The 27,523-nt window shown below is 36.2% G+C and overlaps 1 protein-coding gene across 1 annotated transcript in view; it reads right to left on the bottom strand.

The window, feature by feature from the left end:
- The window catches only part of LOC148946813 (NBAS subunit of NRZ tethering complex-like), a 211,149-nt gene that overhangs the window by 18,959 nt on the left and 164,667 nt on the right, over nt 1–27,523 (bottom strand). Inside the window, exons 18-20 of the mRNA XM_089096616.1 lie at nt 13,934–14,181; nt 7,367–7,483; nt 356–538 (exon numbers count right to left, since the gene is read on the bottom strand). Of these exons, the coding sequence (XP_088952742.1) occupies nt 356–538; nt 7,367–7,483; nt 13,934–14,181 (548 nt within the window). The remainder of the gene's footprint in view (nt 1–355; nt 539–7,366; nt 7,484–13,933; nt 14,182–27,523) is intronic.

A 27,523-nucleotide genomic window follows, 5' to 3' on the forward strand; every position in this document is an offset into this window, starting at 1 on the left:
CGTAATTAGTAACAAAGTTCATCAGTATATGGCAAAAAATCCTTTCAAACTTTTCAATATATTATCTGTTTGTTTTGCGTTTCAAGTTGAGAAAAAAAACGACAGATTAAAAAGGGAAAGAGATGTGTAAACCTTACAACCCAGAAAGACAAAACGGTGCGTTTTTACCGGATGTAAGACTACCAATTGCTGCATTCCTTAGTAGCCTATAGTAAAGTTTTGATACACAGACAGGCCATCTAAAATCAAAATTTCTTAATCCCACCATTGTCACCAGTTTTAAACAGAATTATGTAAACTGAGAGCGCTAATTCATAGGGGGAAAGAGAAAAAAAGCAAAAGAAAAAAATTGGACCTAAGCTTTTCTAGAATATCTTTGACGGCTCTGACCAAAAGATCCTCAGGTACTTGAATAAGATCTGCAGGCAAAAAGGCTGAGATGGTTTCTAATGTTTCGATTGGATGTAAATGAGAGATGGCGATCTCCTTTTGAACTGAAAGTATAGCTTCTCTGTCACCTTTGGAAGATTCTAAGCATCTAAAGAAAAAACAGCTCGTGAGAAATTGATGAAGCTACAGTAAGAGAAGGAGCCAGGGAGGGCCAGAGAGACCAAAAAAGAGGGATTATGTAATAAAAAATATATGGACAAACACATAAGATAAATATCAGGCAATAACAAAAAAAAAAATATTACAAGCCACGACGCAAGGAACCTATGGAATTAAAGAGAATCAGGCCAATGGCGCATTAACAAAACTTCTATGGACCTTAGAACAAAATATCACTACGTCCCAAGGAGAATAGATTAGCGCTATAAAGTTTTGCTTTGTTTGATAGAAACTTAGTTCAATTTCTGAAACTCTACGTAACGATTTATCGATTATTTGAAGTAGGAAAAAAAGTCCACACGGGGTTTCAACTCAAAATATTCAATTAGGTATCATTTTCTTTATCCACTGGAAGAATAAGATGTCCAAATACGCAATTTTTACTGAAAGGTGCAAAACGGTTGCCGAATACGGGTTACACTTATTTGATGTTTACAAGATATCAGAGGCAACGCTGTAGCGTTGCCTATAGTGAAGGCCATACGGCTCCAATGTTTTATTATTTACTTATTATTATTATTTATTTTCCCAGAGGCACTTCATATGGAAGGGGTCGTCGTAGAAACTTCAAAGGGGGCTCATTCGATTGGAAATCGAGAGTTCAAGTGCCCTTTTTAATAGTCGAAACTGATTGGAGGGCAACTAGCCCTCCCCCCCACACCCATCATTCCCCCAAACACATCCACTCAAAATTTTGAGACATCCAAAAAATAGAGGGCGTTGTCGTAGAAACTTCAAAAAAGGCTCATTCGATTGAAAATTCAAAGGGCTAGTGTCCTTTTTAATAGTCGAAAGTGATTGGAGGGCAACTAGTCCCCCCCCCTACATGCCCATCATTTCCTCAAAAAAATCCAATCAAAGTTTTGAGATAGCCATTTTGTTCAGCGTAGTTGATTTCCAGATAAAAAATATGTTTTTGAGGAGGACAATCCCCCACAACCCTCAGGTCAAGGGTTTTCAGTTATGCCCTGGGGGCATGTAAGGTTTTTATAGAAGGAGTTGTCATAGAAACTTCAAAAAGGCTCATTCGATTGGAAATTCAAAGGGCTAGTGCCCTTTTCAATAGTCTAAAGTGATTGGAGGGCAACTAGCCCCCCCCCCCAACGCCCATCATTCCCCCAAACACATCCAATCAAAATTTTGAGATACCCATTTTGTTCAGCGTAGTTGATTTTCAGATAGAAAATATGTTTTTGAGGAGGACACTCCCCCACAACCATCAGGGCAAGGTTTTTAAGTTATGCCCTGGGGGCATATAAGGTTTTGTATAGAAGGCGTTGTCGTAGCAACTTCAGAAAGGGGTCATTCGATTGGAAATTCAAAGGGCTATGCCTTTTTAATAGTCGAAAGTGATTGGAGGGCAACTAACCCCCCTCTCACTCCCACTTTTTCCCTAAGCACGTCCAATCAAAATTTTGAGATAGCCATTTTATTAAACGTAGTTTTAAGTTCTGGAAATTAGGTCTTTGAGGATGACAACTGCCCCACAGTCCTCAAGGCGAGGGTTGTAAGTTATGCCCTGGGGACATATAAGGTTTTGTATAGACAACGTCGTCGTAGCAACTTCAGAAAGGGGTCATTCGATTGGAAATTTAAATGGCTAGTTCCCTTTTTAATAGTCGAAAGTGATTTTAGGGCAACTGACACCCCTTCCACGCCCACCATTTCCCCAAACACATCCAATCAAAATTTTGGTATAGCCATTTTGTTCAACGTAGTTGAAAGTTCTCGAAATTATATATTTTAGCAGGAAACTCCCCCCACAGTCTTCAGGGGCAAGGGTTATAAGTTATGTCCCTATGGCATATATGGTTCTTATGGAAGGAATGCTCGTATAAACTTCAGAGAGGACTCATTTGATTGGAAATTGAAAGTTCTAGTTCAGTTTTTAGAATAAAAAGAGATTGGAGGGCAACTAGCCCCCCCCCATGCGGCTTTTCCCCTAAATGCATCCAATAAAAATTTCGAGATAGCCATTAAGTTAAAAATTGCTCAAAAGTCAGATAACAAAAACTCAGGTGTCATCACAACCCCCCAGGGCCCAGGGGCAGCCGTTTTAAGTTATGCCCTGGGGCATATATTGTTCGTATGAAAGGGATGCTCGTATAAACTTCAGAGAGGGCTCATTTGATTGGACATTAAAAGTTCGAGCTCACTTTTTAATTGTCAAAAGAGATCTGAGGGCATATAGCCCCCCCACGCCTTCTTTTCAAAACATATCTGACGAAAATTTTGAAATAGACACTTTGTTAAAAATAGTTCAAAGGTCGGATAAGAAAAAATCTGGCGTCAATAGAACCCCCAAGGGAACAGAGTAAGGCGTTCAAAGTTATGCCCTAAGGGCATGTATGGTTCTTATGAAAGGAATGCTCGTATAAACTTCATAGATGGCTCCTTTGATTGTAAATTGAAAGTTCTTGTTCACTTTTTAAGAGTCAAGAAAGTTAAACTAGTCCCTCCCCCCACGCTCTATTTTCCCCAAAACTGTCCGCTAATAATTTTGATATAGCCTGTTTTTTGTAAATTGTTCAAAAATTAGATAAAAAACACGCCACCGAGAGTCTGGGGGATAGGCGTTGTAAATCTTGTCCTGTGGGCGTATATGGTTCTTATGAAAGGTATGCTAGTATAAACTTCAGAGGGGGCTCATTAGATTGGAAATCGAAAGTCCTAGTTCAATTTTTTAAGAGTCAAAAGATATGCGAGGGCAACTAACCTCCTCCCCCCATACACACCCTTTTTTCCCCAAGCCAATCCGATAAAATTTTTATAATAGCCTTTTCATTAAAAATCGTTGAAAGGTCAAATAAGAAAAATTCCTGTGTTGGCGGAACCCACCAGTATCCGGAGGCCGGCATTATGAGTAATGCTCCGGGGGCATATATAGTTCTTATTGAAGGGATGCACACATAAATTTTAGAGAGGGCTTATTTGATTGTAAATTGAAAGTTCTCGTTCATTTTTTAAGAGTCAAAAGAGATCAGAGGGCAACTAGCCCTCCCCCAACTCCACGCTCTAAATGCATCTGATAAAAATGTTGAGACAAAAATTTTGTTAAAAATAGTTCATAGTTCTGATAACAAAAAACTCCGGTATCGACGCAGCCCCCCAGGGCCCAGGGGTTGGCGTTGTAAATTATTCCCTGGGGACATATATGGTTGTAATGGAAGGGATGCTCGTATAATCTTCATAGAGGATTCATTTGATTGAAAATTGATAGTCGTAATTCACTTTTTAAGAGTGGAAAGTGGCCGAAAGTTCGCTAGCCTCCCTCCACATTTCTATTATTTTTTTCCCCAGGTGCACTTCTTGAGCAAGGGGCCACCGTATAAACTTCAAAGGGCGATCAATCAGGCGGAAATCGAGAGTTCTAGTGCCCATTTTAAGAGTCAAAAGTGATCAGAGGGCAACTACCACCCCCCCAATTTGAGGTAGTCATTTTGTTAAAAATAGTTCAAAGATCAGATAAGAAAAACTCCTGTGTCAACACAGCCCACCCCCCAGGGCAAGGGCAGGCGTTGTAAGTATTGCTCTGGGGGCATATATGGTTCTTATGAAAGGTATGCTCGTATGAACTTCAGAGAGGGTTCATTTGAATGGAAATTAAACGTAGTAGTTCATTTTCTCAGAGTGAAAAAGATCGGAGAGCAACTAGCCCCTCCACGCCTTTGGGTGTATCGGATTGGGTGTATGGATAAACCCATCCGATAAAAATTTCAGGTGACCATTTTGTTAAAAATAGTTCAACCATCAGATATTAAAACTCCAGGGTCGACTCAACCCCCCAGGGCCCAGGGACAGGCGTTGTAAGTTATACTCAGGGGATATATATGGTTCTTATAGAAAGGATACTCGTATAAACTTCAGAGAGGGCTCATTTGATTGAAAACAGAAAGTTCTAGTTCACTTTTAAAGAGTCAAAACAGGCCGAAGCTTAATCTAGTCCCCCACGCCCTTTTTCCCCAAACCAATCCAATAAAAATTTTGAGATAGCAATTTTGTGAAAAATAGTTCAAGCATCAGATAATAAAGACTCCGAGGTTGACACAAACCCATTTTTTCCCTTTGGTATTGTTACTTTGATATCAGTTTTGATACTCTGATGAATATTTGATTTTTTTTTAAATTTTGATTTTGAAATAAAGAATTTTTAAAAACTTGAAATTTTTTGCATTCAAAAACGAACAAAAATTAATTAAAAAAACTTTCCTAAAAATAAGTTTTCCAAATAAAAGTAATCACCATTTTAAAATTAATATAATCAGATAAAAATACATTTTAAAATTCAAACAAAACACGACTAGAAATTACTATTAAAGAATACATGAAACCCAAAACAAGCAGATATTCAATAAGAAATCATAGCAGAAACAAACAACATTTAACGACATAAATGAATAAATAAATCTTAAAGCGATTAATGCTTAGATTGAATATGAAAATCAAGCTTAAAACGAAAAAAAAAATTTTCCTATTGTTGTATAAATGAAACTTAAAACGAACAGAAATTAAAAAACAATCAATTCAAGCAAACATACAATAGATATTAATGTAAATTTATAAATAAATCTTAAAACGAGTGATACTTAAATTGAATATGCAAGTCAAGCTTAAAACAAACAAAAATCACTACAAACAAGAGTTTGGGTATGACCTCCTTCTCTCACTGTAAAAGTCTAAAACCTACTGCGTCATTGGCGCTTTACTGAAAACCAATTTTGTGACAAATGTTTTCTTTTGTACTTAATATTGAAAATAAACATTAAAATTATAGTAAGATTTTGAACTGATGAGCTTTCAGCAATTAATATCATTATACATCAAACATTCAGTTTAATTTATTAGCTCTTTTTAAAGTCGTTAAAGACGAATATAGTTTCCCTACAAACAAGTGATTGGATACTGCCTCCTTTCCTACCTGTAAATAAAAACCAAAAGCCTACTGCATCATTGGCGCTTAACTGAAAACGGATTATATTACAAATATTTTCTTTTCCAGTTCTTACATCATTGAAAATAAAAATATAATTACAGTGAAAAAAATTCTTGAACTGATGGATCTTTCAACAATTAATATAATTATGCATCAAATATTCAATTTGATGTTTTATACTTTCCAAGATTGTTCAAGACGCATATAATTTTCAGTAAAGCGCCAATGACGAAGCAGGTTTTAGACTTTTACAGTGAGAGAAGGAGGTCATACCCAAACTCTTGTTTGTAGTGATTTTTGTTCGTTTCAAGCTTGATTTGCATATTCAATTTAAGTTTCACTCGTTTTAAGATTTATTTATTAATTTACATTAATATCTATTGTATGTTTTTTTCATTGATTGTTTATTTAATTTCTATTCGTTTTAAGTTTCATTTATACATCAGTAGCAAAATATTTTTTTTCGTTTTAAGCTTGATTTTCATATTCAATCTAAGAATTACTCGCTTTTATATCTATTTATTTATTTATATTATTCCTTATTGTATTTTTTTGCTATGATTGTTTATTTAATTTCTGTTCCTTTTGGGTTTCATTTATTCTTCAATAGTAATTTCTGGTCGTTTTGAGTTTGGATTTTAAAAGGTATTTGTATCTGCTGAGCTTAAGTTTAAAAATGGCCTTTACTTTTCTTTGAAAAACTTATTTTTCGGAAAGTTTTTTTTTTTAAATTAATTTCACTAAAAACCTTTTACTCCAGCAATGAGCGAGGCACAACGAAATAGTATCGGTGTCAGTAAGGTAAATTCAAATTTACAATTTTACTTCAATTATTTTTTTTTATTTTTAATACGGAAATTTAATACGGAAATTAAATACGGTTAATATTTACATTTAGGTTCTCATAATTTATTTATTTCTAACTTGTTAAACAATACAAAAGGTACAAAGGGACAGAGTACAAACTAGAGAAAAAGACAAAAAACAGGAATAAAAAAGACAACACAACATTTATCAAAACAATTAGTAAAGACCACCGATTAAATACTGAAAAACTGTCTCATAGATACAACTTTCAACATAACTGCGTAAGAAGAGAAATTGGCTACGGGTTGTTCTGGGTACCCGGCTGATTGACCGTATTTCAAAAAGTAGGCTGTACGAAAAATATGGTTCAATCCCACTTTCTAGGGCTATAATGAAAGAAAGGTTGAGATGGCTAGGGCAAATTGTGCGGATTAAGGATGACAGATTGCTGAAGATTCTCCTTTTCGACCAAACGTGTAGGGCTAAACGGAAAGCAGGTCATCCTCGTCTGAGGTGGGAGGACGTCATAAAGAAAGATTTAAGGGAAATAGGAACTTCATGGGAGGGTGTAAAAAGGGAGGTTTTGAATAGATTGGGATGGAGGAGGAACGTGCGCAGCTGTGTTGGCCTCAAGGGGCTTGGTGCTGCGGTGAGTTATTAGTAGTAGTAGTATATGAAGGTTATATTTCATTAGGATTAACCTAACTTCTTGGGTGTGCTTCGTTTAATGAACAAGTACTGTTTTCTGTATTGCTATGTGACCATCACCTTCTAGCGAGATACATACTAGTTACAGACTCAACAAAGTAAGCTGCTGCTATTATTTATTTATGTATTAATAAAACCCATTTTTGCTTTTTACAGCCAAATGTAGTATAAATGGAATGGGGTATAGTTTTTTGCCACAGATGAAGAAGACACTTGCAAATAATCATCTATCACTTCATTGAATACGCTATTAATTGTGCTACATTGTACATTTTAGGCCGTATCTAGTGCAGTAATATAAACTTTTACCTTATGAAATATGCAACGGATTCGTCACTTCGAAGACTTTCAGCACCCTCGGAAGAATAAGCAGATAAGTGACAAAGCCAAAATTCCAACTGCGACTTGTTTTCTTCCCACAAAAGCCTAAAAACGGAAGTTAGTAAATCAAATGCCGCGTCTTTTATTTATTTGTCAGTAATTAAAATTATTACTATCAATAAATCATCAATCATTTTATTTATAACCCATCACAAAAATCTCGGCAGAGCCCAGTAAAAGACAGAGTAAAAATCAAGAAAAACAAAAATAGAAACAACAGAAATAAAAACACACACAACTACAACCAAGGGATAAACAGAAATGACCAAAAACGTGAGAACTTCTGGCATTCAGTAGAGAAATCACAAATACGCTTCTCAATAACCCCAGCTGGGTTTACCAATTGATACTTTCTTTGCAGAAACGAGTTACTTGTCCAAGTTGGAATTTTCATCAAATACTTTGCAAATTTAAAATAAAGCCGATGAGCTTACTTTTTCTTACCACAATTAAAAAAAGACCAAAGAGGAGCAAGGGCGAGTAAGTGTGGAACTGTTAGGCTATTGTATAACTGAGAACGGTGAGCTCTACTCATATACAACACGTTTGAAGCCAGGGAGGCATACGCAGCCCGAATCTTACTAGCATATTTTTTCATAGCCAGGTTTACAGTTTCTTTCAGGTTTGGTCCAATAGGCATGCCCGGGTAAGTAAGGCTGCTAGCTAAAGGAACCTCAGAGCCGGATAGACTTACTGAATTTCTATTCCCTTTAAAGTTGAATGGTAGAACAACTTTATCTTGAAGCACGTACGACTTTTGCTAAGTTCTATGTGTTGTTGACAAGGCAAATAAGGTAACAAAGCAACTAGGAATCCTTCAACTTTGAAATTATAAGCCAATTTCGGACCAACAAAACACTGAGCATACTCTAGCATTAAAAGATCTTGAACTATTTCACTTTAAACTAAAAAGATACAACCAATTATTTGTAACACACGATTATGAGAAGCACAAAAACAAAAGGATACCTGACGAGAATAGATTTGTTAGTTCATAGGACAATGGAAAGGGACCAGAAGATCATGGACATTTCTTCAAGGAATTCGGTGCAACGCTTAAAGACCAAGAAGTGAAACTATGGCAACCAGCTCTCGATAAATCTCCAAGTCTTACCTTCTACAGGGATATAAAAGAATATTGGATGGGAGTTTGCTTTTAAAATGGGGTTACCTTTTAAGTACTTAAGACAGGGATTCAGCTTTGAGCTTAACAGGTCAGTCTCTGACCTGTTAAGACATATTTATTCTTTAAAAGGATTAAATCCCAGTTTTTGAACAGGTGTGAATTAAAAGGATTATGTTCGAACTTAATTAGAAACTAAACTTCATTTTATCCTAAACCCCAAGAATGACTAGGAGAGTATGCCCCGAATGCCGCTGCAGGGCAACTTTAAACTGTTTGATATGCAACGACTGTGGATCATATTTCCACGAACAATGTGCTGGAATTGAACGTTTCCAATGGTCTAAAAGTTGGCTATGCCTAGATTGTTCTGTGAGAAAGGATAGTTTAAACAAGTATAGTCCAAAAAAGGTAATTACTTTTGCTGATACTTATTCCAGTCAACCCCAGCCTCTCCCAATTACTCCCCCTCGTCGTCTATCGGGCAATGACCTGGCCAACATTGTGATGGAAATTCGATCGCCCCCTCTAGCTCCAAACCTTCCAAGTAATAATGACCACCTCGAAGCCAACAAATCTAATGCCTCCTGCCAGACGGAAACTACGACTTGTGACAATTGTTGTTCTAATCCTCTATCGGACTTATCACTTCTTTCCCTTATAGCAATGAGAGATAAATTAGAATTAATAAGCAAGGAAATATCTGCAATCATAGACCTAGGTCACGTCTAAATGAAATCCCTCCAGAGTCGTCTGATGTTAATGAGGAGCAAAATCAGGAAATTATCATTAACAAATCCCACCCGGATAAATAAGCAATTGTTTCCTGTAACAAAGAAGTGATGAAACAAACTTGTATTTTTCAAAAGTTCAGTTACCTTGGGGATAACATAATTAAGAGTTCATCTGACCTTGAAAAAATGAATTTGAATACTAATGAATGCGAACTAAAGATCAAGTCAATCAAGATAAGCGGTCATGAACTGACTACACATAAGGGTGTATGCAAATTCGCCTGGAATGATATTTGCAAAAAAGGCAAAAAATGTATATATCTACTTGTTTGCCAGAGTTTTAATTTTGGGGATGAGTGTAAAATCTCTGACTGCCAACTATTACACCAGAAAGTTTGTTTTAAGTTTTGAAGTGGTCGTTGTTTTGGTTGTGACCGGATTCATTTGAATCATGGCTATGGCGCATTCAGAAAACTTTTTAATAATACCATAAAGAGTTATCATCAACTGTCGAAATCTCTCCCGTTTATTATCACTATGAATATTGAGCAGCCAAAAAACAAAGTTCGCCACACCAGCCCACTGTTCCCACCAACCCTCAAAAGCGACAGGAATCCGAATTATCAAAAGCACCGAACAAACCCAATCAGAAGACCTCCATGTTAAGTTCCAGCTCCCTCCGATTTAAATTGCCAAATCAGTCCATCTCCTCATTCCCGTTATTTACATGAAATGAACCCAAGAACTTACAACAAGTCTACAATAACAAATAAAGAAACCCTGGTTTAATACATTGCTGCTCCTCCTACACCTTTCCCAGAATCCTTCTAGCGAATGTAAGGTCACTGGTAAATAAAATGAATGAATTTCAAATTAATCTTGATAAAAACTAGATAGATATTGCTTGCCTTATCGAAACATGGTCGGGAACTGAAGACTTTTGTTCCATTCCAAATTATGTTTCCCATTTTAAGCCCAGGATAGACAAAGATGGTATCCCTCTATCTCATGGTGAAGGAGTAGCTTTTTTTTGTCGGTCTACCCTTCCTAATCGGGTTCTTTCATTTTCCGAAATAGTGAACAACTCCAAAAACGAAGTTCTATGGCTATGGACCTGGCCCAAAAACCTCCCAAAAGAAGTATCTTGCATGATTTTTTGTATTATTTATTACCCTCCTCGTAGTGGATTTAAGAAGGAGCTGACGGCATATCTGCAACTTTATACTGACAGAATTCACTGCAAGTAACCTTATGCTGCAATTACATTGTGTGGTGATTTTAATGAGCTAGACCAAAAGTGGCTTAGCTCTGCTCTTAGCCTTGATCAAGTGGTCAAGTCGCCTACTCGCGGTGATAAAACCCTAGACTTAATTTTTACCAACATTGAAGATTACTACTGTGTCCCCAAAGTGGCCCCTCCATTAGGAGCAAGTGACCATCTATGCATCTTTTGGACCCCCTTATCTTCCTTTCCCCTAAGCAATTTATCAGTTACTCTTATAGACCCATTACTGACGAGAAGGTCGCCCATTCCAAAGTAAAACTTAGTTCCAAATCTTGGGCTAATATCATATTTCTTACCAATGGTAATGTAATGACTTCTAAGTTTTCTCTGGAACTTTTCCAGTTATATTGTGACACCTTTCCAGTGAAAAATGTTACTCGCAAATCCAACAGCAAACCGTGGATAGATAAAAAAAATGTTGTGCCTAATAAATAAACGTGATAAACTCTTTAAGGAAGGATTTCTCCAAGAATCTTGAAGGCTTAGAAACATCGTTGTTAGCGAAATCCGTAAAGCAAGAAAGGAGCATGGTGTGCACGTGCTCAATAAGTATTGTATTCGGACCCCAGGAAATTCCACAAAAGTGTCCAAGATCTTATGGGAAAAGTCTCTTCAAAATTTTTCTTACTGGACAGCAATGGTGACCCAGTGGGTGCGGATGTCATAAAAGATCATTTTGCTTCAATTTGTAAAATTTACCCACCACTCCAGCATATGCCGGCCAACAGTGCAGTGAGTGACATTCCTGTGATTGAAATTCATCAGACTCAACTTAAACTCGAAACTCTTGATACAAATAAGTCAGTATTCCCAGGTGATATACCAAATTGATTGTAGAATCTGCCCAGTATTTAAGTGTACCTCTAACTGCTATTTTTAACCAATGTTTTGTAGATGGTATTTTTCCAGTGTGTTTTAGACGAGCTATCATATCTCATATACCAAAAACTTATCTCTCAAAAGTTCCCTCTTACTTAAGATTAATATATAAAACCCTCCATTTTCTCTAAAGTATTTGAAAGTTTTATTTACCATTTCCTTTTTGACGATATTCATGATAAAATCAACCCAATCAGTTTGGCTTTAGGCCAAATCATAGCACTTCGCATTGCTTAATTTATATACTTGATACTCTTTTCAAACACCTTGAGTTGAATAGTTCCTACATTGAGGCTGTTTTTACTGATATTAGCAAAGCCTTCAATAATTTGGATCATCAGACAGTTATAGATAATGCAATGGCTTTTGGTGCAAGAGATTTTGTTTTACGTATGTTAACTAGCTTTTTGTCTGACCGTGAGCAATGTGTAGTGCTCTCTAACGGGGATTCATCAGGTTTTTCCTCGATTTCCTGTGGAGCACCTCAAGGGACTATGTTAGGTTCTTTAGCTTTTTTAATAGTTTTTAATAATGTTTTACCAAGTTTTGACAACTCTTTTAAATTTGCGGATGATTTGACATTACTGAACCTTTGTCAAACATCTAATACTTTGAATTTTAGACTCGATTCACTAATTAACAATTTAAAGAATGATCTTGACAATGTTAAACTCAACTTAAGCATACCCAAAAGCAGTTTCATGTTATTCTCTTTTTTAAAAAATATACCCCCTATCAATAATTACCTTTGCATACCAAATTTAAATACTGTTAAACTGCTTGGTGTGCAGTTGGACAATGACCTTAAATGGAATTCCCACATTTCCCACTTATTTAAGTCAGGTTGTTTTCTCCTTAAATCTTTCTCTCTTCTCAAACGTTTCTCCATATCAATCCAAAACCTTAAAATAATTTACTGTTCCTATATAAGACCCTGTCTGGAATATGCTTGCCCTGTCTGGCACCCTGGGTTGACCAAAGACCAATGTTCTAAAATTGAAAGTATTCAAAAAAGAGCAGTAAAAATTATTCTGGGGACGGCCTAAACTACATACAATGAAGGTTTGGCTAGACTTGAACTTATTACATTGGAATCACGACGTCACATCCTTACCATGAACTTTGGTCTCAAGTGCCTTAATTCTGACTATCATCGACGTTTTCTCCCTCCCTTTAAAGAAAATCCCCCAACCCTTCCTAATACAAGGCGCAATGCTCTTAGAGCTCCAAATACCCAACTGGACCTGTATCCCCAAATGTTGACCATGAGATACAAAAACTCTTTCGTCCCCTATTTTGTTTCCTATTTTAATAATTGATATAACTTTTCCCCTGACATCTGTTTTATTATTGATTCAATTTTTTGTTTTATGTTTATCACATAACATTTGTTTTGTTATGGTAATTCTGACGTGCTTATGCTAGATTTTGTGCTATTTTAACCAATAAATCATATTCTATTCTAATTGCCACCCAATTTTTGGCAAGGATCCAGGGAGAATGAGGTAAAGTCTTGAAGCCTAGAATAAGAGGCCACTTATGTGGGGAGAAGGATCATGACTTGGGGCATTTTTTCATCTGTGTAGGGAGTTTTCTCATTTAAGACGTTTGATTTTTGTTGAAGGAGAAAATATGTGTCATAGCACATAATGCAATCTAGGTCACCTCATTATTTAGTAGAAATAGGAAAACCGGTATTAAAGGGGACAATGTCAAATTGTCTAATTTAGTTAGTAAGAGCGTGTTTTTGTTTACATTTTTGGGATATGGCTTTTGTAAAAGTTTCTCAAACGAATTATTTTCATTTTACTTTTTTGGTAGTATACCATTAAGCAATTAATTTTGCACAGAATTATGGGAAATGCTAACAATTTTTTATACGGGATAGAAAACCATGGCGATAATGGATAGTCGGACGCCAGTAACATCTTCATTGCGTTTGGATTTTTTTTTTCTTTTGTCGAGGACCCTAAATACTTTTCTGTAGATCTCTTTTTATTTGTAATTTTTTTGGGAGGTTTTCTGTTCAAATACATAAAAGTAGGATTACATTAGTTTAGTAACTTGTTTTCTCTTTCCTTATTCAAATTTTATCCAAGTTTTGTGCTTGAATTGCTTGTTTATTTTATCTAGTAATGAAAATCTCGACATTTTGAAAGTCCGAGGGTCTCCCTAAGTCCCTGCCTGAAGTTCGCTGAACTTTTTTCCTTTTATTATTATTTTAAATATTTCCAAAAGCACCGCTACACCCCTCTCCTCTCCCAATTTTAACAGAAATATATGTATGCTTGACAAGCAATCTCACCTTCCCGCTGAGTATATTGGCCCTGGCCCAGTTTAGAACCCGTCGCTTTTCTTCTCGAAACTGGAAGCACAGTTAATGAATTAGATGAATGAAGATAATGAATAATTATGATTTAATTAATCGGTCTGGTAATGGATTTGAAAAGCTAACTAAAGAAGAACGGACTCACATCTCTTCTTCTTTGAATTCCTTTGCTAGTTTACCAATTATTTGACGAACAGATTTTAAGCCTCTGTTTAAGAAGTCACATCTTGTCTGTACTGGGATCGTTTCTGTCGCCTTTTGACTGAAGCAAAGGCTGTCAATAACATCAAGGAAATCCAAATGATTCAGTTTAGTCATAAATTCTTTACATTCGTCAAATCTGTTTAGCCATTCGGCATAACTATGCGCCGGTCGACCTGGTTTAGAATGTCCCTTGAAAAAAAGAGAAGAACAATTAGAACAATGAGTTTTAATATCATTTGACAGACAATATTCAGCTTCATCTATCAAATGAACTACATCTTACAAATTTTTATTTAAACTACGTTGAAAATTGGCTGAAAAGTCTCGAAAAAGATGTCTAATTTTTTTAAAAGCAAATTTTCATCATTCTCAACGAGTTTGAGAAATATTATAATTCTGGCTTAGTGAATGAATAGATCTTCAACTAACGAATCCAATTGCATGAGCGACTTGCGTCAGTTCGGTGTCAGTTACAATTGTCATAAAATCACATATTTTGCACGACACCTCAAGATTAGGGAAGTAAAAAGAAGAACAACAAAAATTCCCGATAGCCCTAAAAAAATCCAGATATTAGAGAAAATCATTATGAATACAACCAAACTGAAGTCGCATATTCTATTTTTCATCAAAATAATTTCCAACTTCATGAAATGTTTAGAATACAAAAGAGTGGTCTTTTCCCAGGTGTGAATCAATGAACATATGGTTACAGAAAATCAAGACAAGGCTCGTTCCAACGGAGATTAAAGGTTCAAGCACTACTTTTATGTAGCGATAAAACTGTGCCACAACAAAATGCACTTTGTACTGTTGTGTGGCACAAAGAAACAATTTTACCCCGAAAAGGTAAAAAGGCTGTAGCTTGAATATTCCAAGATACAAAATCTATTTAAACATTATAAAAAAAAACTGTATTTCGAGCCCAGGGAAAGTTTACGAGAGGTACGAAATAAAACATATGTTTAATGCTTTTGTTTCTTCATCTAAGTTAGACAAAGATCCTTTTGTAAGATTTATTGTGCATATTTTCAAAGACTAAAAAAGAACAAACTTAAAAAAAAACAAAAACAGGTTTGCTGATGGAAGTAAAGAGGGAAACTCAAATTTTAAATGAACATAAAAATGATTGCTTCGTAGTTTATGAAACATATATCTGCAATACTAGGTAAAATAAACTGACCCGTGACATTTCCCTATATATGTACAATTGTGTAGAACCAGCGCTTCAATAAAAAGTGAGCCTACTTGAGTTTTTTTTATATTTTATCTGCAGGCTACTTAAAAAATTCTCTGCTCCTAGTCCTGTTTGGTTACGTCGGTTTTGTATTTTCACTTTATCAAGGGAAAAGGTGTTTTTCCTTGTTGGTGAAGATGGAGGACTAAAATTTTCCTTCTGTGAGGGTTTTCGGCATTGGTGATTCCAACAGTGCAGCTTTCGTTTGGATTCGACACTGACATCTTTTTCAAGGGATTACAGACTATTTTTTTCAGAAGTGGTTTTTCAAAATCCCCATATACTTGTTTTTGCACTTACCATTAAGATTAACCAAAATAACCAGATACCATTCCTGGATCAGCTTCAAATGACAATTCTTCCTCACTAGATAGGTTTTTTCAGAACAATTTTCATAATTTTAAGTTACTATGGGTATTGCATCTGACGCAGGAACCATGATAATAATAATAAAAAAAAAAATATTAGGAGAAGAAAAGTCCTTAAGAAGCCTGAAGAAAAAAAACTCAAGCAGTCTCAGTTTTCTGTAAGGCCCTAGTTCTACCGAATTCTACAAATATAGGGAAATATCACAAGCCAGCTTAATTGATCCAGTGATGCAGATATATGTAGCATAAACTACAGATATATTTGCATAAATAATAAGAATTATTCCGCATATGAGGGAATCCCCTCTCTCATCCGATGGTGGCGCAGCGATATTAACCTCTGCTGGGCAGTATCTCAGCTGCAGCAACCCACCACACGGACTAGAAATTGATTCTAGTGAAGAGATTATACAGAGGCATCACCATAATAATCCGAAGAAGAAGAAGACCCCCTCTCTGTACGCTAAACATGTTACAAAAAGTATTTTTCATAATATTTCAAGAATGGAAGAGCTTATTGACGTGCATTTGCTTTAAACGACAAAATTTTCAGTTCAAATGTTACTACACATACACATTAACTACACAGATACAGCATAAACTACAGATGTTACGCTAAAAATGTTATGTAAGTATTTTTCACAACGCTTCAAGACTGGAAGCGCTTGTTGACGTGTATTTACTTAAACAGCAAAATTTTATGTTCACATGTTTTAAAAAATAATCGGCAAACGAACATTCACGATTACTCCATATCTACATTTGCTGTACTCATAAGCGATTTCAGCATAGCCTTATAAAACTTCAGTGTAAAGATCAGGGGATAAGGGGTGGGGTAGCTCCTCTTCTTCTTCTTTGATTATTTGGGGACACTAATGCAGTCTTCATGGAATTGCAGCCCTGCAGCACTTGGAATCGAATCCTGGGCCCTATATGGTCAAGCAGGGATGAATCCACTGGACCATCACAGAATTAAAAAGTTTTGCATCTTAAAAATCAAAAAAGTTTGTACGATTTGTATGGATCAGTGCAGGGGCATAGCTCCGGCATTTTTATTGGTGGGGACAAGAGGGCTCTCCATCCGGAGAGTCAAGGGGCCTGGGCAATATAATAGTTTTGTCTCCGAATCATTGGGGGGCAAGTGCCCCCTTGCCCCCCGAAACAACGCCACTGGATCAGTGGTTCCCAAAAATTTTCAATTACCGTAGGTTACCTCTTATCAAGTCAGTTATATACTTCGTATCCCCCCCACCTCCATCGCTTTACATTTTTTAGATATGGGAATAGATTGAAATTAAAAGGTTTCCTATTTTTATTATAGAAGAAGCGAGTATATTTATGCTCACATTTCATACAAATATGCGCAAATTCTAAAAAAAACTAAACAATACAGAAATAATACAAAATTGCTAATTAGTGTTTTATTTGACATATATCTGTATTCAGTGTGATCCTTATCCTTGTGGCATATAATTCATTCATATCGGATTCCACTGAGGCTAACTGCAATCTTAATCTAGGACAGCATTCTACTTATTCCGGCATCTATATCTTATGAAAACGACGAAGAGAAAGCGCCTTCCAGTATATGCGTATTGGTAAACGACAACAATACTTGAGTGCCTTATCAGAATGAGCCCACATTCATTGTTAATGGATGCCTAGAATCTCATGCCCAAGTTTTTTTTTGTTGTCAGCTGGGATTTCAAAGTGGTTTTGTTTGACAATTCAACTAATCCCTTCTTTATTTATGGACAAATTAGCTACTTTGAAGTACCCGTCTTCAAATGGATCTAAAAGTCTATCATTCATGTTGCCAGGCTTGGGAAAATACTCCCGCAATTCTAATTATAAACCTTTCAAATGTTCAACAATTAGTTGACTTATTTCTGCTAACCAATTTTTTCATCATAGGTTCAAATATAACCGAAAAATCAAAGATCGTTGTTGCGTTATTTTGAAGTTTTAAATTTAACATATTTATTTGTAGAACAATATCTGATAAGTACCCAAAAGTCTTTCGTCGTGTAATTTTGATGAAAACTGAAAAGAATGATCATCATAAAAATTTGAACTTCGTGTATAGGTTTCAAACAGCCGGGTAAGGACTTCACCACATGATGACTACCTCACTTCTGCATATAATAAATAAAAAAAACAAGCTTTTTTTCAACTGAAAATAAGGAGCAATATTAAAACTTACAACGAACAGAATTATTCCATATATGAGGGGGGTTGCCTTATCCTCAACTCCATGCTCGTTACGTTAAAGTTTTTTAGTACTCTAAAAAAGCTTCTTAGTCCAATTTAACGGCCTTGTGTTTCAGCAGTTGTTCTCAAAAAAATGGGACAAAAAGTCATAGTTTAGCGTAAAGAACGAGGAATTGAGGAGGGGGCAGCCCCTCTCATATATGGAATAATATCTGCTCATTTTAAGTACTAACATTACTCCTTACTGTTAGTTGAAAAAAAATTATGATCTTCTTTCAAATCATGTCCAGGCCTAACCTAGATATGGTCTGGGTACCGGCCCCATAGCCACCCAGTTTCTTGCCGATAAATTGTATATGACAATAGCTACAAATTTTTTGGCAATGTCCCGATTTTTCAGATTTTCTACTTAAGAGTTGAAATTTTAGATTGTAATCAAGATTTTAGAAAAAATTTGAATATTTAGTCAAGAATTTCGATCAACAGTTGTTTTGTTGAATAAGTCCTTATTGACAATTTCGGGTGAATGGAAAAGGGGTATGATTGTTCATAAGGATGGAAATTCTGCGTGACTTTTGATCATCTACGCGGCTGAAGGCATCGCAACCGGGTTCTCTGATGTTTAAATACGGCGTATTGTATATATATATATATATATATATATATATATATATATATATATATATATATATATATATATATATATATATATATATATATATATATATACATAACGTATATTTTTTTTTAAACACACTGAAAACCAAAATCCTTATAGCATTTTCCAGTCCCCTCTCTACCCCCCCCCCCCGAAAAAAACGACAACATTTCCTAACAAGGCCAATAATGACCTACCTCACCTTTTCTCCCTTTGGCCGGTAGGCAGGTAAACGCAATATTTTATGCTACATAGGAAAAGATTGCGGTAATGAGAGGGACATTTTTACTCCCCCCCTCCTCAGTAACAGTATTAAAGGCTCAGACCAAACACTCCCAGGATCCCTTCGCATTCTGCAGAGTCTTGATACGACCAAATGCATGAGTCCTGACAATACCAAATATTGTCTAGAAGACCTCCTGTGCCGAATTGGCTGGATATTTATCATAACTTTTTCGTCTGTGTTTTTCCTCTGGAACCTTTCCATTTCTATGGAAATATGCCTATGCCCTTCCTATACCTAAACCAGAAGGTGATCCACTGATCATGGGTTCTTATAGGTCTATCAGCGTCCTCTCCTGCTTTGGGAAAGTATAGGGAAAGGTTTGAAAACATTCAGTTTATTTTTAGCTGGAGCCAAATGAACTTTTGGGTGACCGCCAATATGGATTCCGCCGGAAGCGTTCAACCCTTGACTACTTAATGACCCAGCGCCAGGAGTGGATCGAACTTCTAGGGAAAGGATACGATATAAGGTTGCTGCCATTTGACATTGCTAAAGCCTTCAACAGAGTATGGCATCACGGCCTATTGAAGAAATTTTACGCTTATGGTTTCAGAAGACGACTGTTAGAAGTGGTTGAAAGCTTTTTTCTTGGCGGTTCACTGCGGGTTGTTCTTGACGGTTTCACCTCCCTTGAATACCCAATAAAGGCATGTGTGCCCCAGGGTAGTATGCTGGGACCGACGCTTTTCATTTTTTATATAAATGATATGAGAGATAGCTTTGCAAGCCCTCTGCATCACTTTGATGACGACATCACAACACATTTAGTCATCCCGTCACATGGTGACCCAATCAAGCCCTCCCTGCCCCTACAGACAGATCTTTTGGAAATTAAAAAGTGTTCTGATACCTGGATGGCCAGATTCAACGCATCGAAAACAAAAGAGTTGATAATCTCCCGATCAAAAGCACCACGCATACATCCTAGCTTCATCTTCTTGAACGAAACTATAAAGAAAGTCGAAGAGCTTCGTCTCCTTGGAAACGACTTTGCCGCAGATCTCTCTTGGAACACCCACCTTGATCGGGTAAGAACATCCTGCGCATGAAAGCTGGCGATAACCCTTCGCTGCAAAAACCTTCTATCGCACACCTAGATCATCCCACCATACATGTTTTGTATCAGACACATTGCCGAGCAAGGATGCGCGCTGTATGCTGGTGCTCCGAAAACGTTGTTTACACCACTCGAAAAGATCCAAAATAGGGCTAATAGGACAGGTTCAGTTGTTCCACACGACTCTCCAGTCGTTTAGTGAGAGGTTTTTTGTAGCATCGATGGTAGTTTTGCACAAGTAATTAAATTCACCTGCTTATCACGAGCTTTCTCGTATTGTGCCTCCAATTGTCCAACCAAAAAAACAGACACGAAGGCACAAGCTCGGTCCAATTATCTTGAGGTCGACAAGCCGAGAACAGAGTACTTGAAGAACAACTTCATCCGACGTCGCATTTCGACCCTGGAATGATGTTCCTGAAGAAGTTATTCCCCAAAATTTTTCTATTGACTCTTTCAAAGCGAGATTCAATAGTCATCCAAAAACCCTGATAAAAGATAGCGGCAAGTCAGGTATTTAACTGTACCTGGCGCGACGAATTTAGAATTTTTTTTTAGTGAAATTAGGAATTAACTAAAATGTCCATATTTATCTTGTGCTGACTACATGACTTTTCTGGAACGAATGGGCTACCGTTGGGGATTACTTCCTCTGCCACTGGGAAGCACAAAAAACAGATTTCTGCTAATTTTAAACTGATATGGTATCTCAGAATTTTCAATCAATAGAAACTTGGTCCTTTTTGGTGCGAAATTGTGGTTTGGTGCCACGAAATATCAGAAAACGCCACTTTCCTGTGGCACCATCTTTTTGGTCACCACATAAGGGTACTCAAACTTTTAGTTTCTGTTCCAAGGAGCTCTACCCCGATCTTCTAGCACCATTAGTTTGATACGATCATCCCTGAGAAAAACAAAACAACAAACAAAAAATCAAATAGATTTGCATCCGTGATCTTTCTTCTGGAAAAAAAAGAGAGCAAAATTCTACATTTTTGTACATACGATCTTGAAATCTCTACGGTCAGGTTCGCTGATATAGTGAATTTAATGGTGGGGTTTTTATAAAGACTGATTGACTTGTCAGGAGTGTTTCCTCTTTTTTCGAAAACCACACAAATTTTCTGAGGCTCGTAGCTTTTAAAGTTAATACGAAACTAAATGAATTTCACATGTTTAAAATCAGCACAAACTTTAATTTTTTACAAATTAATTGTTATCAGAATTCCTTTTTTAGAGTTTCGGTTACTATTGACCCGAGTCGGTCCTTACTTACAGATCATTATCTCAAACTGTTTGAAAGCAATGTCGACTGAGCACTTATTCATCTCGTGACACAGAGTTTCAACAAACCTTGAGTTTGTGGGTCTACATTTTATGAAATGAACCACTTTTATAGCTTTATCAGGTACTGCTTTTAAATGGCACGGAAGGTTTTTTAGATATTAAATTTTGTCTATAAATGGAACAGTGACTCAAATTGAAATTAGGAGCTACTCTCATGACATGAGCCCGAATACCAGAAAAAATTATTTATCACCTTAAACACATCCACCCCTCTAGTGCATTCTGTAAACATGTGACAAAGTGCTGGTCCTTACTTACAGTACTACTACTACTACTACTACTACTATTCTTCTACTACTACATAAAATATCGGACAATGACTAGTAAAATTACAAAACTGGTAGCGTGTCTACTTTCCTCAACTTGAACAGCAAAATTTTTTTTTTTATTCTTGTAATAATAAATCTGTTCAACATCATCATACATATCTTTAATATTTCGAAATATTATGTTCCTTGAAAGAGAGGGGGGAGGGGCAAATTATCCTATAATGCCTTTAAATTTAAGAACATTATCGTTACTTTAATCAATAAAAATCGAGAACTACGTTTTTGAATTTAGGACGTTTAATACAATTTTTGCTAGATCCTTTTTTTGTTCTTCCCTTTTGAATTTCCACATCCACAACCTTCCTCACAAGAGCCCGCTTTTTCTTGGGCTAGCCCTGGTTGGATATTTATAGGAAATTATTTAATTCCCCTATAAATTAATTTTTATAGGAGAAGGTATAATCCAGATGAGGTTTCCAGTTAGACCCCGGCGCCGCGCCGGCGGATCGACCGAACGCCACCGACGAGAGGCACGGTCGAACGCCGCCGAAGTGTCGTAACACCACCGGCGCGCCGCCGTCGGCAGTTTCGGCGGCGTTTGGTCGACTTTAAATTAATTTTGCGGCAATTCTTTATTGCGTCAACCGGAAAGTCGGAGCTTTTCCTTCTCGTGTGGTTTAGTATTTCGATTTTCCTGATTAGAAATCAAGCAGGGCTTGCACTATCCCCAACTTTTCGGGTATTTCCCCGGAAATCTATGCGTGACCCCGAAAAAAAATTTGGTTCCCCAAATCCCCGAAAATCACGCAATCACGGTGCCACCCCTAGTGATTTATCACCAGTCACTTTCCCTGCCAAATATTACTTTGCATACCATAATTCTTCACTTCTCTCTTGTTCATTAATTTTCGTCCCTTTTGTTACTTTGCATAAAAACCAGACAGATGCAATATGCAATTGCAAATATTGCAATATACACAGTTCTTCATATGATGACAAAAAAAAGTATCGTCTTTATGAAATGAGCTTAAATAATTTCGAATGCAGTTTCCCAATCGCTTTTTCTTACATCATTCGTAGCCAAGAATTTTATTTTCAAGTTGAATAGAATTATAGAACGCATTCACTACTATACAGTTTCAGCCTTCAGTTGGATTTTGAAATTGACAGCCGACAGATTGTTTCTACAGCTGAAGTGTAAGTTTGCAGTTTTTTTTTTTTGCTGTTTTTAGATAAGATTTTATTAATGTTTAATAATCAATTGTTGAACACCTTATAGAAAATATAATTTTCTTTCTGAAAAATTTTTAGCGCCCCCCCCCACACAAAAAAAACTTCTATTGAGACAAAGTTTAGCCATAGACTAAGCTATGTACAAGGTTGGGGAATTAAAGACTGAAACGGAAGCTACCCCCAATATAGGGTACATAAATAAGTTTTAAAGTATTGCCTATAGTAGGGGGGATAGCGGGCTATGATTTTAAATGATATTAACTCATTTTTTTATTAAAAGCAAGGATACAAAAACGACAAGTATCTTTTCATTTAAATTGGGGACCAAAAAAAATGATATAGAATTACCAAGGAAACCATTGAAATATTTTTATAGAACCAGGGCCCCCATTAGGGCTTGTTCATTGTCTTGGGCATTTTGCGATTTCTCATAGGCTACTGGCCTAATTTGGCTTTTGTATGTGCTCCCTTTTAATTAGATTCTTTGGATCTTATTGAACGCCATGGCGAATCTATGACTCAGTTTTCCAATAATTTGAGGTATATCTGAATAATTTTGATATTTTTGTTGTTGTCTTTGTACCCCTTTACTCATACCCTCAATTTTTTTTCAAGGAACACTAAGTTTGTTTGAACCATATAGTGACGTAGTTAATTATTAAGTAAATTATTTTTCTAATGAAAGCTGAGACGGTATCCTATCGAGGTGGTATCCAGAGGGGGGGGGGGAGGTATTATATTTAAATGATAATATCTCAAAATTTTTCTACTGAAAGCAGGGATCCCAAAAAGTTAATTTTTTTTTAATTTAAAGGAGAGAGGGCATCATATCAAGGTGGTATCCAGAGGGGGGGGGGGTGTAGTGAGCTATCATATTTAAATGATAATATCTCGATTTTTTTTTGAAAGCAGGGGTGCCAATAAGCTAATTATTTTTTTTTTATTTAAAGCAGAGACGGTGTCCTATCGAAATGGTAATCAGAGGGGAGGGGCATAGGGATTTATTATATTTAAGTGATAGTAAATTGATTTTTTTTTTATTGAAAGCAGGGATGCCAAAAAGTTGAAAAGTTGACAAAAATTAACAAGATTTTCGTGAGTTATACTTGATACAGCACTTACATGGTTTTATCGTCCAAAGGGAAATGGACATATGCGTCCAACCCGTTTTTTTTTCTTATTGATGAAACGGGTTTAATTTAAAAACATTCATTCATATGTACCAGGCAGATTCACACTATAACGAATTGGTGTGACAAAAGCGATATTAATATCCCCACATAACGGTGCGCTTGAGTAACAATGGTGACCTTGGTCCAGTGCCCAAGTTACATTAAAAGGCCAGATCATAATAAAAGCTTTCAATCTGGGAGGTTCAAGGAGGAGTCTTTGGCAGTCTTATGACCTCAGCGTACTATATGTTGCAACGTTCTTACGTATCTACAGGGGTTTAAAAAATTCGATCACCCCACAAATGATTACCAAAAATATGCACACATATAACAAATCTAACACTTTTTTCAAAGCTTTGAAGAAAAGCAAAAAAGGCTAAATACCCCTAACTTCGCTTGAAAGCTATTTTAAAAAGAAACTCTTTGGAGATTTCCATGGAAATGACCATAGTAGAAGCTTTGAGCCTGGGTGGGGATCAAAGAGGAGTCTTTGAGTAATTTGACCACAGATGACTTATTGTTGCGGCTTTCTTAAGTTTGGTAATTTTTGTGAGCATTTGGAAATCAAAGCTTAAACCCAATAGCTGACGCTAAGTGTCCTAACATTTTGCTTGGATTAAAAGTGACGAACTAGGATGCATATCTAAACATCTTCCCGGAGCTACTATAGTCTGCATATTATTTCATTTAATTACATTTAAAACGGATGAGCTTTTCATTTTTTACCTAAGAAAATAGCTGGCACTTCATTTTTCTTCATACCAAATAAACCATTAAGTGTTTTTTGTTTCATTGTAATTGAAGTTTTTTCATGTAAAGTGTTCATCATGTATTTTTCAATTTGATAAATTTACTCCTTTTTAGATGCAGTTTATAATTTGAGTGATATTAAGCATTTATCAGTTTATAATTTGGAATGAATCCTCAAAAGAAAAAAATAATAATATCCAAAAGAGCAGCCAAAAGCAATAAAAAAGCAGCAGTTCAGCCTTAGCCTACATGACATATATTCTATAAAGAAGCCAAAAAAACTTTAAAATGCATTTTTTTAAAAATTTTGATTAAAACCAGTTTTTAATACAAGAAGGCTTTTTAGGAATCCGAAAGAGCCAAAAAAATAAAACAATCATCATCAAAGTCGCCCATTTCAACTGTTTTAAAGGTGACAAAAGAGATATAGGCAAAGGGCATTATGAAAAAATTAAGCTTCTATGTTCAAAGTTATATTCAAAGTTTTTACCCAGATAACTGACGAATTTTGTGATACGGTATTTGAAGTTTTGTATGCAGTAGTGCTCGATGAAAAAAACTACCAATTTTGATAAATATTTATGTTAAGAATACATAGCTAATAGATACTTCAACTACTCGTATTATGCAAGGGTTCTGAAACGCCACAGCCATTTCGTTTTTACCAGATTTCTACTTCTCTTGATGAATAACGAAGAAGACCAGTTTCTGGCCAGCGACTAGTGAAGTTTTGAACTCATGAATAGGCTCGAATAGGTTGTAAATTTAAGCTGTGATTCGAGATACTGATGAAAACATTAATGTTTGCGGTCAACATTGATCCGGCGGCACGCCGCCGGTAAGATCCGGCGGCATCTTACCGGCGGCGCGGCGCGGCGTGCTGTTTTTGGCCCCGCCGCCGCCGGTCTTCCCTCATCGGCGCGGCACCGGGGTCTATTTCCAGTACATATTTCAATTGGTTCAAATATAAGATCACTTTATCTTTTTTTCCAGCTAAACAATCTCCATTTTTTTACTTTTCTATTGTAGCAAGATTAACAGCATATTTAGTAAAAAAAAAAAGACTTGAAAGCACTTGATCGTGAGCTGCAAGATTTGAGGGAAAGTGAAGAGCCCTTCGGTATAGCACTATTTTTTATTGTATGGAAATTTTCGTCAAACTCTGCCGGTTATTCCACGTTCAACTTGAACTTGATGCATGTCTCAAATCATCATTTTTATGGGAAAACGTAAGGAAAGTACTTTAAAAACCAATATGAATGTTCAACTACAAAATAATACATCCGTAAAACGTTTCGCAAAACAACAGCTTGATATTGGAAATGGGAAGATGGCAATCAACAAATCTACGCAATGTACACATTGTCAGCAAACTTTTATAAATAAGATCAACTAAAGACGGATAGATACAGAAGGTTTTTCCAAAATTCACGTGAAATTGCAAAAATCATCAGTGGCCCATGGCACATGCTATATTAGCCACTACCAATAATGATGTAAATGCCATGAATTCCAAATGGAATACTAGGCGAATCGACAACATATAAGTCCATAGATGTGGTGATAAATCAAGACGACGAGGTCAATTACCCAACGGAATTCCTGAATTCACTGGATTTGCAGGTATTCCAACACACATTTTAATACTGAATATTGGAGTAGCTACCATTCTTCTCCGAAACATCAATCCACTACAACTTTGTAACGGTGCGAAACATTCGCTAAAAAATTTTTGAAAAATATCATCGAGGCCACAATTTTGAATGGCAAACTCAAGCACAAAGATGTACTATTACCGTGTATTCCAATTGACCCAATGAATATGCCATTTGAATTTAAAAGTTTAATTTTCAGTCCGACTCACTTTTGCAATGACCATAAACAAAGCAAAAGGACAATCGCTGCAAGTATATGTAATAGATTTGAAGAATCTGTGCTTCTCAGATGGACCACTGTATGTGGCTACTTCACGGGTGGGAACACCTCCCGATTTACACGTATACACAGAAGATGAAACACAAAAATATTGTATATCCAAAGCACTCGAATAAATAAATAGATAGTATCAGAATCAATAAATTTCAATGCGTGGTTTTAATTTTTGTCCTTGAGTTTCATTTCTTTTGAGATTGCAAAAAGGCAAGACGTGTAAGTAAGTCTTTTAAACAGGAGAGAATCAAACTTTAAGCATTTGTTTTATTTCTGCAACACTTAGCAACACGGAAGCTGACGACGTACCTAGCTCCAACGGCATTTTAAAGACCCTTATTTGCGCATTCTATGTGTATCGTTAAACCAGATTTAGTCTTATTTTTTTAAAGCACTTAAAAATTTAAATCCTTATTTGTATAATTAGCATCTTAGGTTTGTAAATGTCTCAAGAGCAAGGAAGATTTCACACAGCCACTCGACAATATATCCCGACATATTGCACATCGTGGTTTAGGGCAGGCCTCATCTCCTACATAGGGATATCCATAATTAATGCAATCTTCGCAATAATTTCTTTTTTTGTTCTAGTGATGACAGGTCGTTTCCAATTTTCTTTTTCTCCGGATTTTGGAAAGAACTTGCTAACTGAAAGCATTCTAGATAAGGCTGTAGCTTTCCCTTTTTCCTCTTGCTAGCCTCTTATCCATACCGGGATCTTTATAGTAATTTACACAAATGAAATTGTTAACTTACAGGTAAAACATGAAAACCACACTTGAAACTCTATTTGCAACAGCCCCCGTAGCACCATCTTACACAGCATTTGCATACAACGTTTTACGCCAAGAAATTGTGCACCTTCCGGCACCAAATTCTGTTTGTTTGAATGGTTTCGTGACTTATTCATTAAGTCAACGAGTTGTTTTTATTATTTCAGTAGCAGGACCATAATTTCATTTAATAATTTTTTTTGACGCCCTGACAATTTTTGTTTGTACATCTAAACAGTCT

The sequence above is a fragment of the Artemia sp. Qi Xiang Cuo genome, chromosome 11, assembly GCF_049724085.1.
Source record: "Artemia sp. Qi Xiang Cuo chromosome 11, ASM4972408v1, whole genome shotgun sequence".
Taxonomy (NCBI): Eukaryota; Metazoa; Arthropoda; class Branchiopoda; order Anostraca; family Artemiidae; genus Artemia; species Artemia sp. Qi Xiang Cuo.